The 20,236-nt window shown below is 49.7% G+C and overlaps 7 protein-coding genes across 7 annotated transcripts; 5 read left to right on the plus strand and 2 right to left on the minus strand.

The window, feature by feature from the left end:
- Window positions 1–712: 712 nt before the first annotated feature.
- AA0111_g12451 (Sterol 3-beta-glucosyltransferase) lies at window positions 713–3,579 on the plus strand (the record flags this gene model as incomplete). The annotated part of the gene is made up of 5 exons (XM_028646432.1): window positions 713–920; window positions 974–1,679; window positions 1,752–2,279; window positions 2,334–2,684; window positions 2,754–3,579. 5 exons carry the CDS (start codon window positions 713–715, stop codon window positions 3,577–3,579), a joined length of 2,619 nt encoding a protein of 872 aa, XP_028499958.1.
- Window positions 3,580–4,797: 1,218 nt separating this feature from the next.
- Window positions 4,798–5,469, plus strand: AA0111_g12452 (hypothetical protein; the record flags this gene model as incomplete). Its single annotated transcript, XM_028646433.1, has 1 exon — window positions 4,798–5,469. The coding sequence occupies one exon, from the start codon at window positions 4,798–4,800 to the stop codon at window positions 5,467–5,469; it is 672 nt and encodes a 223-aa protein (XP_028499957.1).
- Window positions 5,470–6,896: 1,427 nt separating this feature from the next.
- AA0111_g12453 (hypothetical protein) lies at window positions 6,897–7,055 on the plus strand (the record flags this gene model as incomplete). Its single annotated transcript, XM_028646434.1, has 1 exon — window positions 6,897–7,055. One exon carries the CDS (start codon window positions 6,897–6,899, stop codon window positions 7,053–7,055), a length of 159 nt encoding a protein of 52 aa, XP_028499956.1.
- A 776-nt stretch (window positions 7,056–7,831) lies between these two features.
- Window positions 7,832–8,724, plus strand: AA0111_g12454 (hypothetical protein; the record flags this gene model as incomplete). The annotated part of the gene is made up of 2 exons (XM_028646435.1): window positions 7,832–8,106; window positions 8,160–8,724. 2 exons carry the CDS (start codon window positions 7,832–7,834, stop codon window positions 8,722–8,724), a joined length of 840 nt encoding a protein of 279 aa, XP_028499961.1.
- Window positions 8,725–9,891: 1,167 nt separating this feature from the next.
- On the minus strand, window positions 9,892–10,713 carry AA0111_g12455 (hypothetical protein; the record flags this gene model as incomplete). The annotated part of the gene is made up of 1 exon (XM_028646436.1): window positions 9,892–10,713. The coding sequence occupies one exon, from the start codon at window positions 10,711–10,713 to the stop codon at window positions 9,892–9,894; it is 822 nt and encodes a 273-aa protein (XP_028499960.1).
- Window positions 10,714–12,273: 1,560 nt separating this feature from the next.
- On the plus strand, window positions 12,274–16,568 carry AA0111_g12456 (hypothetical protein; the record flags this gene model as incomplete). The annotated part of the gene is made up of 5 exons (XM_028646437.1): window positions 12,274–12,562; window positions 12,619–13,540; window positions 13,598–15,011; window positions 15,063–15,842; window positions 15,891–16,568. 5 exons carry the CDS (start codon window positions 12,274–12,276, stop codon window positions 16,566–16,568), a joined length of 4,083 nt encoding a protein of 1,360 aa, XP_028499946.1.
- A 275-nt stretch (window positions 16,569–16,843) lies between these two features.
- Window positions 16,844–17,726, minus strand: AA0111_g12457 (hypothetical protein; the record flags this gene model as incomplete). The annotated part of the gene is made up of 3 exons (XM_028646438.1): window positions 16,844–17,167; window positions 17,220–17,412; window positions 17,479–17,726. The coding sequence occupies 3 exons, from the start codon at window positions 17,724–17,726 to the stop codon at window positions 16,844–16,846; spliced, it is 765 nt and encodes a 254-aa protein (XP_028499945.1).
- Between the last annotated feature and the right edge of the window lie 2,510 nt (window positions 17,727–20,236).

A 20,236-nucleotide genomic window follows, 5' to 3' on the forward strand; every position in this document is an offset into this window, starting at 1 on the left:
TTGTCTTTCGGTGCTATATGCCTACTGTATCGGAAGGCTTGAACGATTTATATATGAATGGAACACGAGTCTTGCCATGCTGCAGCCATGACATGGCTCATCCGCTGGGTTATCTTGAGGTCGGAGAATAGTACTATACTCGTCGACGGCACTTGCCAGATCACGATAGTGTATCTAGGATGACATAGCGTACCTAGAATGGCGACAGTTGCGATCTTCTCAAGGTCGTGCGTGGTGTTGCACAGCCACCGAGCAACTGTAGGGTGTGTATGGGGATAATCCTACGTGTTAGGTCAACCAACCTGAGCTAAGGTAGGATGAGATCCATATATACCCGGCATTTGCCATTCTTGGCATCACGTGGCAGCAGCGTTGGCTGAGTTGTGCAGCCAGTACATGGTCAACCATACTAACAAGCCTGGTAGCTTTCCATCGGCAACCAAAATTGACTTTGGCAAGCTGGTGCTGATTGGCTGAAACCGGGATAGCGGCGGTGGTCACTGCTCGGTGACGCAACACACCCCTGCAAAAGCTGTGCTCAGCTCCAGACAACGCCAGTGCACATGCCTTCTAAACAAATACGCATACGCAGACGCATAATACACTTTAGTGCTTTCTTTAGAAACCGTCTGATATGTTTCGTCACTTCTTTCGGCAGGCCATCGACTATCATTACTTCTTACTTACAACCTGAATATTCCTCATTGACACCATGGAACCGGAGAAAAGGCTTTCGAATTTCGCCGAGCTACCCGGCGATATACCGATAGATCACACGTCCACAGGCCATGGAAGTACAGAGATCAATCGTGATCGAAAGGCTATAAGTCGGAAGCCTATAAATCGCAGCAGTTACCAGGAATCTTCTTCGATCAACGCATCAGCGGACGTACCCGATGATGGAAAGCTCAAGACCAGCAGTAAGACACACAATTTCTGGATTCATCAGTTGTCGTAAAACTCATGTTTTTAGGCGATGGGCGCATCAACATCGATCTGAATTCGAAAGCCGTGAGGACGCTTTCGCTTCTCTACGGTGATGCTCTTAACGACATACCGGAAGATGCGCCACCAGAGTATTCAGAATTCCCAGTTGGGCCGGATCGCTACAAGTCGTGGCCTGTTAAACTAAACATTGTCATCCAAGTTGTAGGCAGTCGAGGAGATGTCCAGCCTTTCATCGCGCTTGGTGACGAGCTTCGACGGTATGGCCACCGAGTGAGGCTAGCGACCCATGACATGTTCCAAGACCTTGTGCGAGGCTCCGGTTCTGGACTAGAATTCTATCCAATCGGCGGTAACCCTTCAGAGTTGATGGCTTACATGGTCAAAAACCCTGGACTGATTCCTAGTCTCGAGAGCGTGCGGGCTGGTGAGATCAAGAAGAAACAGTTGATGGTCAGGGAGATGTTGGAAGGGTTCTGGAGGTCATGCATCGCACCAGACATGATGAGCCATTCGCCATTCGTGGCAGATGCTATCATTGCCAACCCGCCAAGCTTTGCACATGTCCACTGCGCACAAGCTCTTGGAGTTCCTGTTCACATGATGTTCACTATGCCATGGACAAGCACGCGAGCATTTCCACACCCACTAGCGAATCTGAAAAACGCCGAGGAAAAACAAAGTGCTGCAAATTATCTATCATATGGAGTTGTTGATTGGCTAACATGGCAAGGGTAAGTTGTTCATACAAAGTCGACATAGCATTCCTCGTTGCATAAACTAGACGATACTGACCTGGAATCTAGACTTGGTGATGTTATCAACCAATGGCGCCAGACGCTAGACTTGGAGGAGGTGGGAATGTTCGATGGCCCTAGTCTTGCGAATACACTAAGCATCCCCATGACTTACTGCTGGTCTCCGGCTCTTGTACCGAAACCCTTTGACTGGCCGGGCCATATAGACGTCTGCGGTTTCTTCTTCCGGGATCCTCCTCGGTACGAGCCACCACCTGACATTCGTTCCTTTATTGAGAGTGGACCGCCACCTGTCTACATAGGCTTCGGCAGCATCGTTCTTGAAGACCCTCAAAGAATTACCGCAGTCATATTAGAGGCTGTGAGGGCGAACGGATTTCGTGCTATCGTGTCCAAGGGATGGTCAAAGTTAGGAGATCACGGAGAGTCTCATGAAGATATCATCTTCATTGGTGATTGCCCACACGAGTGGCTGTTTCAACATGTGGCCGCAGTGGTACATCATGGTGGTGCTGGGACGACTGCATGTGGTTTGCTGAACGGCAAGCCCACGACTATCGTGCCATTCTTCGGAGAGTAAGTCAGAAAATCCATTCCGTTGAGTCGGCGGATATGCTAATAAGTCGATAGTCAACCATTTTGGGGCCAGATGGTAGCTGGTGCTGGTGCTGGTCCGATGCCTATTCCTCAGCGGGACATAACTGCCGAAAGCCTGTCCCAAGCGATCAGATTTTGTTTGTCGCCTGAAGCAGCCAGCGCGGCTGCAGTCATTGCACAGAAGATGCAATCCGAGAGAGGCGTCGAAGCTGCAGTTATGTCTTTCCATCGGAATCTCCCCATCAAGGACATGTCTTGCGATGTACTGCCACACCTTCCAGCAGCTTTCGGTTTTCACAGAAAAGGGCACAAATGGAAGCTTTCTTCCTTGGCGACAGAGGTTATGGCACGAAAACTACCCAAAGATGCCAAAAACCTAAAATTGTACGCCTCGCTAGTATCTTTCCGTGCTTGATGAGAATTTTCCGCATCTGATCGCTAATTTGTATACAGATACGAGAGCAAACCCATTACTATAGAGCCTCGTCGATGGGATCCCATCTCGGGCGGAGCGTCCGCAGTGCTTGCCACTTCAGTCGATCTTGCGACGTGCGTTACAGGAGTTTTCACGAAACCAATAACAGAGTATCGAGACGATCGCGACCGACGCGCATACGAAGAATCAAAGCTAGAAGCTTCGACAGCGTCCAATACCGGTACCAACCATATCGACCAATCGGCACCAATGTCTGACAGCGCAAGTGCTGAGACATCAGCAAACAGTGTTGTTCCGAAACGTAAAGCTATCTCAGCAGGTCAACTGGCAGGCGCGTCCGGAGCGAGCATTGGCATGTTTGCTCCAAAAGCCCTAAAGGGTATGATGGTCGACATTCCTCTCGCGATTACCGATGGACTCAAGAATGTGCCTCGACTCTACGGCGAAACGCCTCGTGACCACGGACCTGTGACAGGTTTCACGAGTGGCGCAGCTGTTGCAGGCAAGACCTTCGCGTGGGGCTTCATGGAGGGTGTCAGTGACATTGTTGTAAAGCCGTACCAAGGTGCTCGAGAGGAAGGCTTTACAGGCGCTGCAAAAGGCGTGGGCAAAGGAATGTCTAGCATGGTCACAAAGACCGGTGCTGGCATGTTCGGTCTCCTTGGGTATACAAGCCAAGGTATCGCAAGAAGCTTGAGATCGACAGTCCACGTGAAGACCAGAAAAAGCATTGCTGAAGCGAGACATGAAGAGGGAAGGTGGTTAGTTGAGAATGACAAAAATAACACGGAAGAGGCTGAAAAGACCATCACGCGTTTGCTAGCACGGAAAGAGGATAAGTGATGAGAACGGGACATGGTATTAGCGGGAGAGCGTCTTTGTGAAAGCGATTAAAACAATTCAACGTAGATATTGGAGCGACTATGTCGTTACAGAATATTGAGAATTAGGTGATTGCGCCAGCTGTCAGTGCAGAAAGGAATCGACGACTGCTTAATGGTGGTCGGTAGAGCCTAGAAACTCCAACATACCAGGTGTAAGACGTAGCTACTTTGGACTGAAGTGATGAAGTTCTGAGTCTTTGGTCCGGTTGGGAAATCTTGCGCAAGGAGAACCACGGTTCAGTATCGGGAAGGAAGCACTTGAACCACACCGCGAAAGTTCTTGACTACGCGAATCTACTTCTAATTCTGGCACATACAACACTGCATCACTCGAGAAAGCGCGCATGCAAAGAACGATACGCACGCACGCGCACGCACACACGCACACACTGATACGTACGCTTCGCACACGTTCCAGCATGACATCCCCGCAACAACCACCTCAGCCTTCGTGCGACCCTCAAGACCCCGCGACATACCAACGACTAGGGATCCCCGTACCATGTTTACTTAGGGTTCGAGAACTGCAAGCCTACAATGATTGGGTGGAAGATGGCGGACTGGAAAAAATCGCATCAGCGGCTGACAATGAAGATGACAAGGAGAAAGCGGAGATCGGAGAGAAGCTGCAAGGCAGCGAAGCAGAGAGAATATATGATGAAAATCCTTATTAAAAGTACTCCTTCCTACTACAAAACAGCAAATGAGCAGCTATACAGATACAGATAGAGAGCCTAGAAGAATACAATGCTACTAGTTTCTATGAGTTTTCTGATCAAGAGGCAATATCAGCTGTAAGCATTGTAGACCTGCTCTCCATCAACCACCGACGGGTTGACCAGCGCAAAACAAAACGACAGCCACTTTCGCATCGCACCTGCTATAGTACCATGAAACTTTCTATCAAATCGCAGAACTCGTCACTGTGAACGAGTTCGATACAGCGAAAGACGCGTCTGTAAAGATCTGGGAGGCTTCCGACTGATGAGAAGGAGCCATGTCGTGTATTGTTATCGGTGCCTTCCACGGCCACTAGCGTGACATCTATAAAGTCAGATCCGTCCGTAGCATCCATCCATCACTTCTGCACTCCAAAACCGACTACACCGATCTTTTAAGCCTCCAATACATCCTCGCCGCCAACCTTCCCACGGTCAAAAGTGCATGGGAAGATTACATGCAGCGATGCGACCGACTCCTTGAGGAAGCCGATCCAAATACAAGATGGGATCTGGCTACAAAACAGTTGAGTAAGAGCAACGGAAAGCTCTTGGGCGATAGAAAGCCTGAATGGAACGACGAGCTACCAAGGTGGATCTGGGACCAAGGTGTCGGCCTATGCACTGCGTTCGCCATCGCAGCAAGCCAGTCGTTAAAGATCGACGCTACATACAACGAATACAACGGCAAACATAGAAATGCCACCAAGACCGACATCGCGAACGACTCTGCGATCGTCATCGACCCCAGTCGAGGAGAAGCCTTCCACGTCCTTGTCCTCCACCGCACACCTGTCAAAGACAGCCACAGCACGTTCGGTGCAGTCACCATGTTCTCCAGGTTGCATCGAGCATGGAGGCTACAAGAACCTGCGACCCCCGGATTTGTCTCCATTCGCTATATTGTCTTTGGCGGGGGTAGTCAGCAACAGGAGGATACTTGCCACAATGTCGTCTCCCAACACTTGAAGACACTTCAATCATCTGAAGGAGACACGAGAGACCGCATTGTCTCTCAGGTTCCGAAGATCTTCGCGCAGGCGACGGAACTTTTGGGGAAATCCGATGTTGTCAATTCGTGCAGAACTTCTCGACGATGGCAAGGTGCTTCGCGCATGACGGAGTTCTAGATATGAAATAGACTATACAACAGCGTAATCCATAAGCTAACTTCATCCCCTTGTCACTAACGATCATTGACGTGAAACTGATGTAAGATCGCCGGTAATATTGCCAGGTGGTCTCACGCTGCAAAACTTCGGCATCGGGTTTCCTTCCCGAAGTAGAGAAAGGGCATCAGCCACCTTCACGACCCCCTATCGTAGGTGTGGCACACCTACCTAGCATAAAACTCTGCTACTCCCCTGCACAAGAGTTTTGACTGCTCTTCCACAATCGCTCAATCTCGCCGACTGTTCATGACTCCAGTATGTCGAACCGGAGAAGCACCGAATCCGGCTTTGCGCCTCACGTGGTGAAGACACAGGACGAGATGTGAGCAAAACCAACTCGTTGCGAACTAGTCGAAGTGATGAATCTGACAAGCCATCCCAGCTCTCGGTGCAACATCATCAATTCACCACTCCTACGTCTTCCAGCCGAAATCCGCAACATGATTTGGACATTCGCCCTGGACCGTGGCCAAGACATTGAATTGCTTCGTCACTCTGAACTTCGCTTTCCACACACGCTCCAGAATTATCTGAGTCTCCTCTTCGTCTGCCGGCAGATCCACGCAGAGACAGCTCTTCTTCCCTACGAGCTCAAGATCTTCAGTATGCTTAGCCCTGGTAGAAGCTATCTCGTTAAGTTTCTCGAGCGGAGGACCGTCGTGCAGAGGGAGGCAATGGCGGATGTGAAGTGGTCGTGGTATGGGTCTGCGCCGGAGGTGCACTCTGCGGTAGAGTGGATGAGGATGAGTAGGGTTCGTAAGGATAGTTGGTGAATGCCTAGCGGTTGTGTCCGGGGAAGGGCTGGATTATGTCTCGGATGAGGACTGGGCAGCCGATTGTTGCTTCTAGGACAATGAGAGAGCTGCGAAGTAGCCTTGACTGTTATGGTCATGCGAACTGCATGCGACACTCGTTAGGCAGCGCAGCTCTCCCACCGACCGAAGTCGAACGAATACCACGGGCCTTTGCATGGGCGTTTGGAGATTGCGACTCGCTTGCATACCGCCCAAGGGTATATCATGGTAGTCGTGGAAGCCTTCGACTGCTCGCTTCGTTGTTCACTGGATGGACGCGTGCGAGTCGTGGGCTAGCCTTTGTTTGACCGCATTGCTGTAGCCCAAGGGCTTTGGATCGGAAGACCTCGGTAGACCGCCATCGCGGAAGAAGCTGCGGTACGTGCTCGGAGCGCTGACGTTGAGGCAACAAGATCAAGGCACCTTGAGGCTTGGAGTGGTTGACGTGGTCGATGCGAGAGGTGGCGATGTCATTTACGACCTGGGTACACTACATGTGCTGGGAGTAGCGGATCGCATCAGCCCTGGCGGGTGTTTAGTAAGCAGGTCATGACGTATACTAGCCGCGTGGGATTCGTCGTACCCGACTCAATGGTTTCTCTGTACTATGTTCTCCCACAGCTCCCTAATCTCCTGAGCGAGCTATGGCCACAGCCTGTGGCGTTTAACGGTGCACTAGGCTTGGAAGTCGACGACGGAGATGTCGCCTGCGACCCAGTGTCTTGCGGCACCCCACTAAACACGAGTTAGGGGCCCATGATAGGAAAGCTCAACACGGCCCTTGAGACTGTCTTTGCAACAGATATATGCAACCTTACCGTGTTTGCTCATGTAGGAACTCATGAAGGCATCAGTCGGCGGTGGATGCGATTCGTATGGTCTGTAGAGCTCGTCACACTACCATCTTGGCGCACGCATCTTAGATAGACTTTGGACATGATTGTCGTCCAGCAAGCGAGGCTTGAGAGGTGCGAGAGCGGATTGAGTCAAGGTATGGATGCACAGGTCGTTAGCCGCTTAGAGAGGTAATCGCATCCAGACTTTGGATGACGTGTAGTCAGTATTGCGCCCAGAGTAGGCAGACACACAAAAGGTTTGCCTGAATGCGTGATTTGGAGATCGGTCGTCAGCTGAGGCTTTGACCAGTTGTGGCTGTGCTAGCTGCGGTTGAATGTTGAGGTTAAAGCGGCTGCCCAATCAATCCGCCTGAGTCTCCGCACTCTCAACCAGGCGCCGAAGCACCCATTGTGATGTTTCACGATAATATAGGTGCCTCGAGATGCAAAGCCAAGACTTCCAGACACGTTTTGATCTGTTACTGCCATATGCAGGTCGTTCTTAGAGTTTGGTCTTCGTCACCGTCGTATAGGCCTAGCACACTTGCTGATCTGTCTTGTCATGCATTGGTTGGCTAGTACGACCCCCTCTCCCTATCCGCAGCCACAATACACAAGGACATGGCACAGCCGCCTCCCACATAATAACCCCAACATCCCGACTGACATGCCTTGCCTCTCTACATCATCATGGCGAACACAACACCAGAGTACTACATCCCTTCGACATGGGATATTCCACCCAACGGACCGATAGCATTGGGAAGCGTCATCACGTCGCTCAAGAAGCCGCAGCGCCGGCTGACCCTCTGCACACCCAATGGAGATGATGTTCTGCCGTCCAGCAAGTTTTCGGTCGAAGTCTCGAAAGAAAGATTGAGATCTGGTGGTTTCTCCATCTTGACAACGTTCTTGAGCGGATTGCTGGGTTTGGGCGTTGATGTTGGCGCAGACTGGAAAAATAGGTATGCTGATACAGCTTCTCCGAGAACATGTCGTACGTGCTAACTCACATGAGTGATGAGAGAGCTTTCAAATTCGATCGCATGGACACCACCACCTTTATTCCAACAGAAGATTACGTGAAACGCTGCATCGACAATGCCGGTGTGCGCCTGTTCCTGGAAACGTGTCGTTATCGCAAACCAGTGTACATCATCACAGGTGTCAAGGTGGTGAGCGGTGCGCAGGGGGCCACAACCTCTTCACGCGCAGTAGAGGGCGTCGTTGGGGCGCAGGTCGATGGAACGGTTCTGAGTGGGGGAATGGCGCCTGTCGGCGGAGGGCCTGAGGTCAGAGGTGGGAAAGTGACCAAGAACGCTTTGTCTTGGGAGGGCAGTACTGATTTCGTGTTTGCATTCAAAGTAAGTGAAGTTCGCGTAAGCAAGTCAGGCGAAGTAAGGCGTGAACGCGACTACACAAAAGGTGCGCTGTACGAAGACAGACCCACGAAGGACGTGGCTGGTCCGCTTTCGATCGTGGAGATGCCACCTCCCGAGTCTCAGCACGGCTACAAGGCTGAGGCCGTGCAGGAAGATGACGATGTAGTCACATATGGTATCCCTGTATTGGATGATGAATGAAAATGATCATCTTGCCTCATAGGCTAGCAGAGAGTACATTGATATTTACGACGTTTGTTTCTCGAGCCGTGGTTAAGTACATCTCCGGAATCTGTTATTGATCTCCTCCCTATCTCTATCTCTGCCGAAGAAAGTGCCTGGGTACTGGCTGAGGAAGATATATTGATAGCCATCTCGGTCCGTTTTTGCTCTTGAGCTTTGGCACACTTCATAGAGTAATAATTCCATAGCCTGAAATCCTTTTAGTCGTTGTGAAATCTCAGGCTCATCTACGAGATTCACTCTCGCGTACAGTAGCAGAAAGGCCGCAACACTAGCTGCAATGGGTGTTGCGAAAGATGTTCCAGACTTCGTCCTGACTGCAGCCTCATCCGGGTTGCAGAGATGCTTGGGCCAGAACGACTCAACAGCTTCGCCGACAGTCGCGAAATTGTATGTATTTCTCTCAGCCGTAGGACTAAACCTCGACCGATTACCCCATGCGTCGGTAGCATGGATACAAAAGACGTGTTTGTCACGTGCCGGATATGCTCTATCTTTATTGCCACCTCCATTTGAAGCAGCAGCAAAGATGAGTACATCTGCAAGATGTGCTCTTTTTATAGCAAATTCAAGTTCGTCGTATCCAGAAACCTTTTGTGGAAATCCCATAGAGATGGTGATAATATCGACATGCTGATCGACCGCATGATCGATTGCCTGTGCATCTACATTTGTACTTGTTCTTCATCTGAGATTATGAATAGGTGCGACTCACTTGTGCTAAGGTTCTTGGGTCCAACACCACTCCATCTGTCACTTTTGCCACCAAGAGTTCAGCGTGCGGAACAAGGTCGAGTATGATTCCTGCAATGTGTGTGCCATGGCCGTTGGAGTCAAACAAGTGTTTTGAGGTTTTCTCCTCGAGCCAGTTCTTTCCCAAAACTCGTTTTGGCAAGGTCTCTGCATGTGCTTCGATGCATTCGTGGTCCACATCTAAGCCGGTATCGAGGATAGCTATCTTAACCGGCGGCACCGATCTCGACTGATCTTCATTGATAAAGTGCTCGTACACTTGGGTAAAGTCGGTTTTCCAGTCTTGATATGCTTGACAACTACAGACGTTCAGGTTAGAAGCTCAAAATACTGCAATGAAGGTCACCCAGGGTTACAGGATTTCTTTCAAACTCACAGTTTACTGGTATGACCGTCAGGTGGCAAATCATCATCGAAAAACGCTGCGTTGGAACAAGGTGGACTGATTCTATGTCGGGGCTGCTGCACGCTCTCGATCACGCTACCGTTCTCTAGTACCGCGGCCCGTGATATGTTATAACTAAGCAGAGCTGACTTTGGCTGGTGATATGATTCTTCGTCGCGGTTGGTCATTTTCCCGAACTTAATTACGTCAATCTTGTCCAGCGAGTGCATCCACCCCATGTCTCCGATGATCTCCTCGAGTGGACAGACAACTCTTTCATAGAGAATCCTACGATGCTCCTCTACTTGGTCAGCCCCGCTTTGAGAGCTCTGGATGTCCCGAAAGATCATGCGATCAAAACAGCTCTCTGTCGCTGTCTTGTAATCGGTCCGGAGACGTTGTCGTGCTGCATCAGCGATGCCAAAATCTGGCCAATTCTGATCCCTTAAGGCTCTCCGCCCCTTTGCGTATCTTTTGTTCGCTTCACACGCATGCGTTTCCAGGACTGCGGCAGTGTCTTCGTCATACGATGTGTTTGCAACATGGACTAACAGCATGCCAAGGGCTACCACACGCGGATGTGGATGAACGACACCCTTCGAGCCATCGTACTCTGGTATTATGCCTGTAGCAGTTTGAAACTGGACCGTGAAGCATGGCTTGCTGACGTCAATGTAAGAGTGATTTGAAGTACTGAATGTCTCCAACATGAAGTGGATCGTGTTAGATGTCCATCCGGATCCCATCCAATCCGAGTTGTAATACTGCCACACAGAGCGTGCCAAAGTGTAGGCCAGACTAATCTTCATCTTCGTAGTCAAGCTACGATGACGCAATACTTGGGCGAGTGATACGCTGGGCTTATTAGCCAACTCTTGGTCTGTATCGATCGCTCCATGTATTCGAAGAAAGGAGCTCTCTTGAAGTCGCAAACATATCTTCGCAGGCCCAATACTTTCGCTGAGCAGGGCACAGAACTCATGCGAAGGGACATAAAATTCATCCATCTGTAGTGCACTGTGGTTTCCTTGAGTCATTGAAGTCGCGGGTAACATATGGAGGGGAGTTGTGCTGCCCGATGCTATGTCCTGAAAACGGGTCTTTTTGAGTCTAGCCTTTTTACTGTATACCCGTCAGCTTGGGTACACTATATGGAATGTATAACCTCACCTTGGCACATGCATACGCAACTGTTGCCAATGACAGTTTTGATTCGTTCGCTCCCAATGTGGTGAACTCCAGAAATGTAGATCGAAATCTACTAAGTCTTGATTTATGTGAACTTGACTTCGCAAACATAACTTAGCTTCGTGTTCGATCGCAGCTGCTTCTCCAGATAGTTGACATTGGCATCGAGTGTATCCGCGCAAAGTATCGTATAGCTCGACATTGACGAACTCTGGGTAATCCTCGGGTGTTGACTTATGCATTTTGCGTCCGGACATACTGTTAGTTTGAGATAATTCTGAGATCTCTCTGCGAGCTCTTTCTCGGACCTCTGAAAGTTGCTTATATGACCCTTGTTCTTGCGGCGTTGCCATGGCAAAGGCACGTAGGCTCTCGCTGACCATCCTGACTGCCTCTGAGTCACTGTTTGTAACTCCATCTGCAGCAAGCGCGTCTGTTATCTTCGTGGCGCGATCCAAAGTATTGATGGGGTGCTTTGTCCACTGCAACACCTTTAGCGCAAGCGGCTAACGCATTATGTCTGGTCGCAATTACCGTGCACATAAGCTTCAACTCCATTACAGCCTCGGGTGGAAGGGCCTCATTTCTTTCCCGTAGGAGATGCAAGTCAGCGAAAAGTCTTCCCAAGAACTTAGCCTGCTTATGCTGGTGACGATGACGCATAACACTTTTCAAAACGATCGGCAGGACTTTTAACAGGCTATCAAGAAGCCACGCCGCATCGATACAGCCTTCGTAATTTTCCATAATCGCAAAATCTTGTCAGGTTCAGCTGCTACCAGTCTTACAAGGCTGAGAGTCCGAGAGAAGATCGGCCGGATTAACAAGTTCGCGAACTTACGAACACGCTGACAGGTGACAAACTGAGCACAAAACTTGAGAAAACACAAGATCAGCAGGGAATCGAAGCACGAGCTAGATCGTTTTTGAAGTGACATAACTCAGTGGACAGACACTCCTAGAAAGCTATGTTACCCCGCTGACAAAGCTGGACGAACGTGTGGGTACTACCCTCAGCTAGGCTAGCGATACCCCGCGTCTTGACTGAAAGTATACCCCGCTTGTTGGGGGCTAAGAATCGCTACGTACGCAACACCAACATAATTCACGCAGGTTTCAGACATCGTTCAATCTTGATCATCATCATTGGGCACTTCAGGACCATACAACGCGCTGGGTGTATGGCATCTTCCCAGCCTCAGGTGGGCGCAGATGCCACTACGATCGCAGGCACCACTATAGCCTGTCGTGAGAACCTCAAGCGGTGCACGGAGATCGAAGCTCTTAATCATCACAACTGGGCAGAAAACCGTCTTGCCGACTTCAACATCTGGGACTCAGGTCTCGCAGCCTGCTCAAATGGACAGGCTTCCCTCGAAAATCGGTTGGTTCCCAAACCACAGATACGAACAGCAGTCCTGAGTCTCCTCCTCCTCTACGAACAATCTGTCGATCTCTGCATAGAACTTGGTAATACCTTTGCTTCTAAGTGTGCTTTTTCACAGAGCTCCGCTGATGCGGCTTAGGATTTCTTCATGATGAGCGGGACAAACTCAACCGTGGTAGTGAACTTGCCGACAACGCCAGCATGGATGACCCAAATCTTATACCGAAAAGCTCGATTCAGGACAGCGAATTAACTGTCTATGACTCAACCTTGCTAGAGGCGATTGAAGATGCAGATTTGGTATTGAATGACCTAGCGAGGCTAGCTGTGTTGATTCGCAAGGCTGGTACTACCGCACGTCTCTCCAAAGCCGACAAAACTTTTGATCCAAGGGCGGAAAAGCACAACGACCTTCGGGCTCACCTGTACCAAGTCCTAGTATCTCAGCCTTCATGGCTAGAGGGTAGGCGCCATGAATACTGGAGAGAAAAGGATCCAGGCCTGTTGGGTATCTCAAAGGCAGATGGGGGCACCACTTGGGCTTGTGCCGACCAAAATGCGATCACGTTTTCGTATGACGAACGTGAATTCACACAAGTACAGCGGCGACTAGTTGAGGCGAACCTCCGGCGTTCCCACCGATTTGCATATTCACAAAGGCATAGCAGGAAGTTAGAGACTTTGTCACAACTGCCTAACAACGAGAAGAGTCAAAGAAGTTCCAGCATCGGAAATTCTTCTCCAAAGTGGACCGTGCCATTAGACCCAAACGTTCACCTCCCAGATAAGAAACAGCAAGCACATAGTGATAACCGTCCGACCCCCAATGAGATAGCCAAGGCCATGACGGCTACAGCCGCATCTGACGTAGATTCAAAGGTGATCGGCGACGTAGCAAGGCCACCCACCCCATCTCAGCAAGCAGTCACGGAGGTATCCACTACAGTATCACGTATACGATATCCGCAACCACCTCCTTTTGGGAAAGGGGCAACCATATTCAACTGTCCATGTTGCTGCATTCCTCTTCCTGTTGTCTTCGCGGAGTCTAGGCGTTGGAAGTACGTTCAATTCTCAACCAGTTTTAGGTGATTCCACAATGTTAATACACGTGCTAGAAATCATATAAGGGAAGACATTCTCCCTTACGTATGCGTTCTGCCAAATTGCCCTCAACCCGACACTCTTTTTGCGCAGAAGACAGCGTGGTTGCAACACATGTTCAGTCAACACACAACGACCATCGGTTGGGGATGCGAGATCTGTGGTGATGAGGAAACATTCTCCCGTGAGGCAGATCTTGTCGAGCATCTGGCCGACATACACCTTGACTCTATACCCAGGGATGAGTTAGACTTGTTCGTTGATATGGGCGCCAAGCAATCAGTAGAAGGGTTATCATCATGCCCTGTGTGTAGCTGGACGCCGGGCGTAGAAGGTGTCGTGTCAAATGACCAGCTCATTGACCATGTAGCAGAACACATCCATTCGTTCGCGTTGAGATCACTGCCATGGGCACCGGACAAGATTGACTACAGTCAAGGCACCTTTAAATCTTCTATCGAAAAGGTAGAAACATGGTTTTCCGCATGTAATCCCGGCGCGGAAACCTTTGAACACACGCCAACCCTGCAAACCCAAGGTTCTCACAGTAACCGCGACAACTATTTTGATAAGCATGAATATTTTGCCGAGAGCTCCAAAGCGTCATCGGACGCTGCGACACCGTCAGGCTTTTCGAATCATGACGATTCAGACGAAGACGAGTCTTCAATTCGTATGGTGAAGGATCTGGGCTTCGGAGCCGCTGCGTCAAATCTTCCAGCAATTTTCAACACGCCAGGCGAATACGACGCAGAGATATCCGATTCTCTCAAAGCGGTGTTTGAGAAGCGCAAGTCTCGTCACTCTTCCCAATCCCAGAAGACATCAGGAACTACACATATCCTTTTGAATCTTCAAAAAGAAATCGAGGACGAGTTGGAATGGAGCCAACATGATCATAAAGAATTTCTACCGTTGCAATCTTTCGAAGGTATCTTTAATCCGAGGACGATCGCGTTGCTTTTGGACCAGACTTACCATTTCGCAACGCATAAAGAACTGGAAAACAAGTTTGCAAGTATTATGAACCGAAAGTCAGGCAGGAGTCGGCGCCGGACGTTGGCTGTCTTGGTCCTCATGTCAAAAGTTGCGCACATCGAAGACTTCATCCGAGAAGACATCTGGGACGATGATCTGCCGGTTGAGCACTTAGCAGAGAACGCCAAGGGATATGTCGTAACTCGTACCTCAGATAATGACAAACTGATGAACACATGGAGTAGACCCGACATCAATCTCTTCTGCTCTTATCAGAAGATATTCTTTGTCCCTTTCTTTGACATGCGTGCCGACCGATTGTGTTTTTACGAGTTACAGTCGAATATCAGGCTTCCTTGGATGGTATTTCAGCACAAGACAAATGGGGGGTTTGGTGTTGTACATAGAGTCGAGATTCACCCAGATCACCACAACTTTCCAGTATCTAATGTCAGTATTCGTGTTGTACTGTTTTTTCTCGAGCAATGCTAACACATGTAGTCTCGGTTGCAACCGGTTTTTGCGTTGAAAATTATAGAGGCCGCGAATCACAAGGCGTACGAGGATGAGCTTGCGGCACTCCAAAAGACTCGCGCGCAGGTGCACAAAGAAAAGCACCTTATCAAGCTCTTGCTCACGTTTCAGCACGGAGATAAGTTCTTCCTACTATTTGAATGGGCAGACGGTAACCTCGAAGAATTCTGGAAGTTACATCCTACCAGACCAGCAACACTGCTGGGCGAGTCGTGGGCGGCAAAACAATGTCTGGGCCTCGCAAGAGCAGTGAGTGAAATCCATGGGCTTACTACGTGGCAAAAGATCGGCAGATCATCCTCGTTCGAGGCATTTGATTACGGCGAGCGTGACTGGGGAAGGCATGGGGATATCAAGCCCGAGAATATCCTGTGGTTTCAAGAATATGAAACTGATCACGATCTTCTCGTGATTTCCAATCTCGAACTTACACGCTATCATTCACAGTTCTCGAAGACCTTTGTCCCACGCACACAAATCGATGGGTGTAGTTGGGCTTATCGACCACCCGAGTTAGACATGGAGGAAAGAATCTCGCAAAAGTACGATATCTGGTCTCTGGGTTGCGTCTTTCTAGAGTTTGCTGTTTGGTACCTTCAAGGCCACTACGAGGTTGAGGCTTTCAGCTTCCAGAGAGAAGATGAAGATCTGGCGACCTTTGAAGGAGTGAAAATTGAGAAGTTCTTCAATATCCACAGTTCGGAAGATGGGCGTAGGAAACCGCACCTCAAACAGGTGGTAAAAGATGTAAGACCGTCGACAACAAAAGAGACAGCCATGCTAATTCCCATCTAGCGACTGAGAGAGTTGGACAATCTGAGCAATGCGACTACGTTTACAAAGGGGTTGCTCTATGTCATTGAACACAAGATGCTACAATGCGCGCCCGATGAAAGGGGACAGATCGATGTTATATGTGTCGAACTGTCAAATATCCTAGAGTCAATCCAGCAAGTGGGAGATACTGATGACGTTGCACAAGGTCTCCGGTCGAGCCTTTCACAAGATCTGGCTCATATTCGAAGGGACGACTCTGCACCCTCGTTGCGTGCGCCGAGAGATATAAGCCTGTATGAAGAATTGCGCGAATCGGCTACTGATGATGATGATATCATGATGGTGGAAGAAAGCGATCCCGGATTGCTGATGCGCACAAGATCTCGGAGATCAAGACAAGACAATAGCGGGAAAAGCGAAGGTCGTAGGGTTCCCGCACCAGGAACATATAGACATGGCATTCCCGGGTTGCATGAAGCGAGCACGATAGCAGACACAACACGAGAGACAAGGAGGCACCAGTCCGCGGCGAAAGATTCGCGATCAGAGCGTGCGGATCTACCACAGAAAGACGCCAATAGTCCTCATGGATCGAGTCAACCGCCATCAACGGATGGGACAAGCAGGGTGGAGCGCCGTGGGGTAAGCCGTTGGTTCCGCGATACCATCAAGCAAGTAAGGCCTGGTCGCAAATGATGCTTGGACGAACATCACATTCATGTAACCAAAGCTCATCAGCAGGATCAACTGCTACCACGTTATAGTCCTTGAGAATATCGATTGATATCTTTCAAGGAACACTAGTAACGTATATTGTCGATTGTTTGTTGATAGACTTGATGCTCTGAATACGACTCCATGTACTCTTCCGTCGACCATCTTGAAGTCATGCACGTCCGTCACTGAATCGACCAGAGTAGACCAACATTGCATGGTAGACGAATGTCATGTCAGGTCGTTATGGTGGCGCCTTACATCAGAAACACTCTTCGCGCGACCTTCATGATGGGGTTCATGAGCCTCTTTATCACACTTGGCTTGGCTGTGCCTTTCAAGAACCACTCATACACCGATGACCAAGCTTCGTTCCCGCCAATCTCGAGAACGTCGCCATGACACGGGATGATTCGGTCCATCTGCCATTCCGCGACCTTCTTCGCATCGCGTCGCATCAAAGTGTAGTCAACAGTCGCTATGTAGTAGACGAGGCGCTTCGCCCATATCGATCGAGGGCGCGCGCGCTTTGTAAACTCGCGAGATAACGGACCTTGGTCTGACGAGCTGGGATGATATTGCTGGCTTCAAATCAGTGCCAGTACACTGTTCCGGGTAACTGCGCAAACACACCTCTGTAAATGGCAGATTCATCACGAGATCTGACTGTATCAGCGTCTTTGTTGGCTTATGGTACCAAGCAACACAGTATGTAATGAAGCCCTCGAAAAGCACAGTCTCGAAGTCTTGTGCAAAGTCAAACTGGTCTTCCGGACTCGTCCGCCAGTCTTTACAGATGTAATTCCAATTCACGTCCTTTCTCTTGCTATCCAGTCCCGGAACTCCGATAGTCTTTGCCTCTGGCCATGCATCGACGTAGTCTTAGACGTACATGTGATGGCCCAGGTCACTCGCAATGAGATGGACGCCGCCCAGTCCATTAAGCTTGTCGCGTACCGCGTCCTCCAGTTGTATAGGGTTGAGAAGAAGTATCCTGTCGTCGTGTAGTAGGATGGCTGTGGCTCGATTGTCTACCGCTACGAATCTGCGGTACCCAAACGGCGCGAAGCGGTTGAATGGCGTGGAGAAGGTGGTGATCGTCGGACTGACATCGCAGATCTTCAATTCGGAGGAAGGCATGCTGATATCGAGATTTGTTGACGCTCAAGTCGCTTGGACGTTGTGATATCTCTTATCCTGGTGGTATCGACAATTACTTGCGATTGTTCGCGAGGGCGTTGCCAGAAGGTGACGCGCGCATGGGCTGCAACGCGCTTCATGATGTCGTCATGACGCTCAGCACTTTGTCCACGGCTGCACTGTCTCAGTTACCGTCTTTTGATCTCACGGATCCTTGGAGCGCATCCAGGAGTGGTTGTGCATATCGCCAGATCGCACGGAGTCCGGTGATCCTGTGTGCGCTTCATTGCGCTGACCATGGTCATGGTCTGGGCCGCTCTCAGGGTCGCGTCTGCCCGATCTGCTGATCGCTTCCCGCTAGCCGGCCTATCAGACTTCGCCCTCGATTGTTAAAACTACCGTCTCGAGTGCTAGAGCGCTGCCATTAAGACTAAAACCTTCTCTACACTCCTGTTGTTGAGCTCCTACCGTCCTGTACCTGGACGCGACACCATGGCAGACCGCGCCGGCAGTCGCGAGCTTGACTAGGACGACCACTATCATCGTGGCGTCGGTCTAACGCAAGGTAGAATCGCAGAACTGCTTTCTTAGCGAGACATGTCATATACTCTGTTGCGATGACGAACTAACCAGGTGTTGTGGCGGAATGCTGCCAACATGGTTGACGAAAGGATTGTCGTGTTGGATGCTGAGACCTCAGTCGGACCGGCCGCCAGGCGGGAGCGGCGTTTGACCGGTCCACGCCAACGCCAAATCTGCTGCACGTCTCAGCAAACCCAACGACTGTAGGTTTCCATCAGCTTCTATCTTATATACAATCAGGTTGATTGTCTTTACATTCCTTTGTATGTAGCAAGCAGAGTACTGTATATATGCAGTATCGATTCATCTTAGCTTTTCTCTGCTCTACCTTGGAACGACTATATATATATATACCTTTGATGACTTTTGTATAATCATATCAGAAAATGAGAAGTGACTTCTCCTTCTTGGCTCGTCAATCTAGAAGAACAAGGTGATTTGGATCGACTACATACCTCAAGCGCTATCCGGAGGTCGTAACGCAGATGGACATCGCGACACTTGGAATCTATCATGTCATCTATATTCTTTGACTATGGTTCCAAAAACCACTCGGTCAAATTTGAGACCCTCGAGTCCCACGTAGCCACAGGCGATATTCGAGTCGTAATGACGAGGACAGAGGAAGGATTCCAGTTGTGAAAGTGAAATTGGACTACGCACATGTCGAGTGAGAATCGAGCGACAGCCAAACCTTTCCAGTGAAGTACGATCATTATGGTGGCGTCGGTACATCGTTGCTTCTTATGGTCTCCCTTCAACTATAAAACCTCCCTGTCTCTCCACCAAGGTGGACAAAGTCTTCTACCGATCACTGGTCATTTCAACTGCAATACTGTGCTCCAGCTATATCTCTCCAATTCTAAAGATGATGGAACTCCAAAAGATGTAAGTCTCTCGTCCACAATGCTATGGTCATGTTCTCAACTCTCGTAGCATCGAGCACAATCTTGCTACCTCGCCCTTCCTTGACCTTCCTGGCGAGGTGCGGAACTGGATATACAGCTTCATCTTGGGCGGGAACATATGGAATATCGATAAGACAGCACGTGCGATCAATCCTATACCCAAAGCTGATCGGAACGACCACCGGGATCTGCTCCTCGTCTGTCGTTAGATCTACAGTGAGAGCCGAGTCTTACCATGGTCACTCGGTTCGTTCAGGTGCCTATCCGGGGTCAGAAGTCTTCGCCGCTGGCTTGCCAAGTTTCCCCCCGAATTTCGCAGGGCTATCACGTCCATCATTATCGTTCCAGGTCACCAAGTTGGACATCCTCCCTTGAAAGACTAACTATTGGAGCAGGAATGGACCACCAGATCCAAACTCAGCCTCCAGGACTTCCCTAGACTCAAGAGACTGGAGGTACAAGTTGTAGTTCCAGTCTCTACTGAAGATCTCCGGAAAATGGTTATGATGGAACCGCGTGAGCGTATTGCAGGCAACGTGTGTGTGACATGGGTACATTCCAAGTACGCTATATCCATGGCAATGCCGCCCTGAGTAGAAGTTCGTTCAGCAGTCTCAATATATGGGATCCAAGCATGCCCGTTTCTGATAAGCAAAAGGGTATGAGCTGAGTATCTATTCTTCTGCAGGGAGATAGAGTCTACATAGCTTGGATCGCAGGAAATATGAGCTGGCAATCGATTGTTCCGGGATAGCATCTATCATCAATAAGTATTACATAACGAAGTGGTCTTGCCATTAATGAAGTGAATGTCGAGACTCTAACTCCACGTTCTACGCAGCCACCGGTACGCAACAGCTGGAAAGAATATCTAGGATCGAGCGGGTTCTCAATTTGTTGTAGTCCATGCGGTTTGTGTGTTGATAGTAGTCTGCGCCGCATGACGCTGTCATCAGTTGGACCAAAAGCATGAACGTGATAGATCAACTTGGTATCATTATCGCTTTATTAAGTCCTCCT

The sequence above is a fragment of the Alternaria arborescens genome (genome assembly GCF_004154835.1).
Source record: "Alternaria arborescens strain FERA 675 chromosome Unknown contig_80, whole genome shotgun sequence".
Classification (NCBI taxonomy): Eukaryota; Fungi; Ascomycota; class Dothideomycetes; order Pleosporales; family Pleosporaceae; genus Alternaria; species Alternaria arborescens.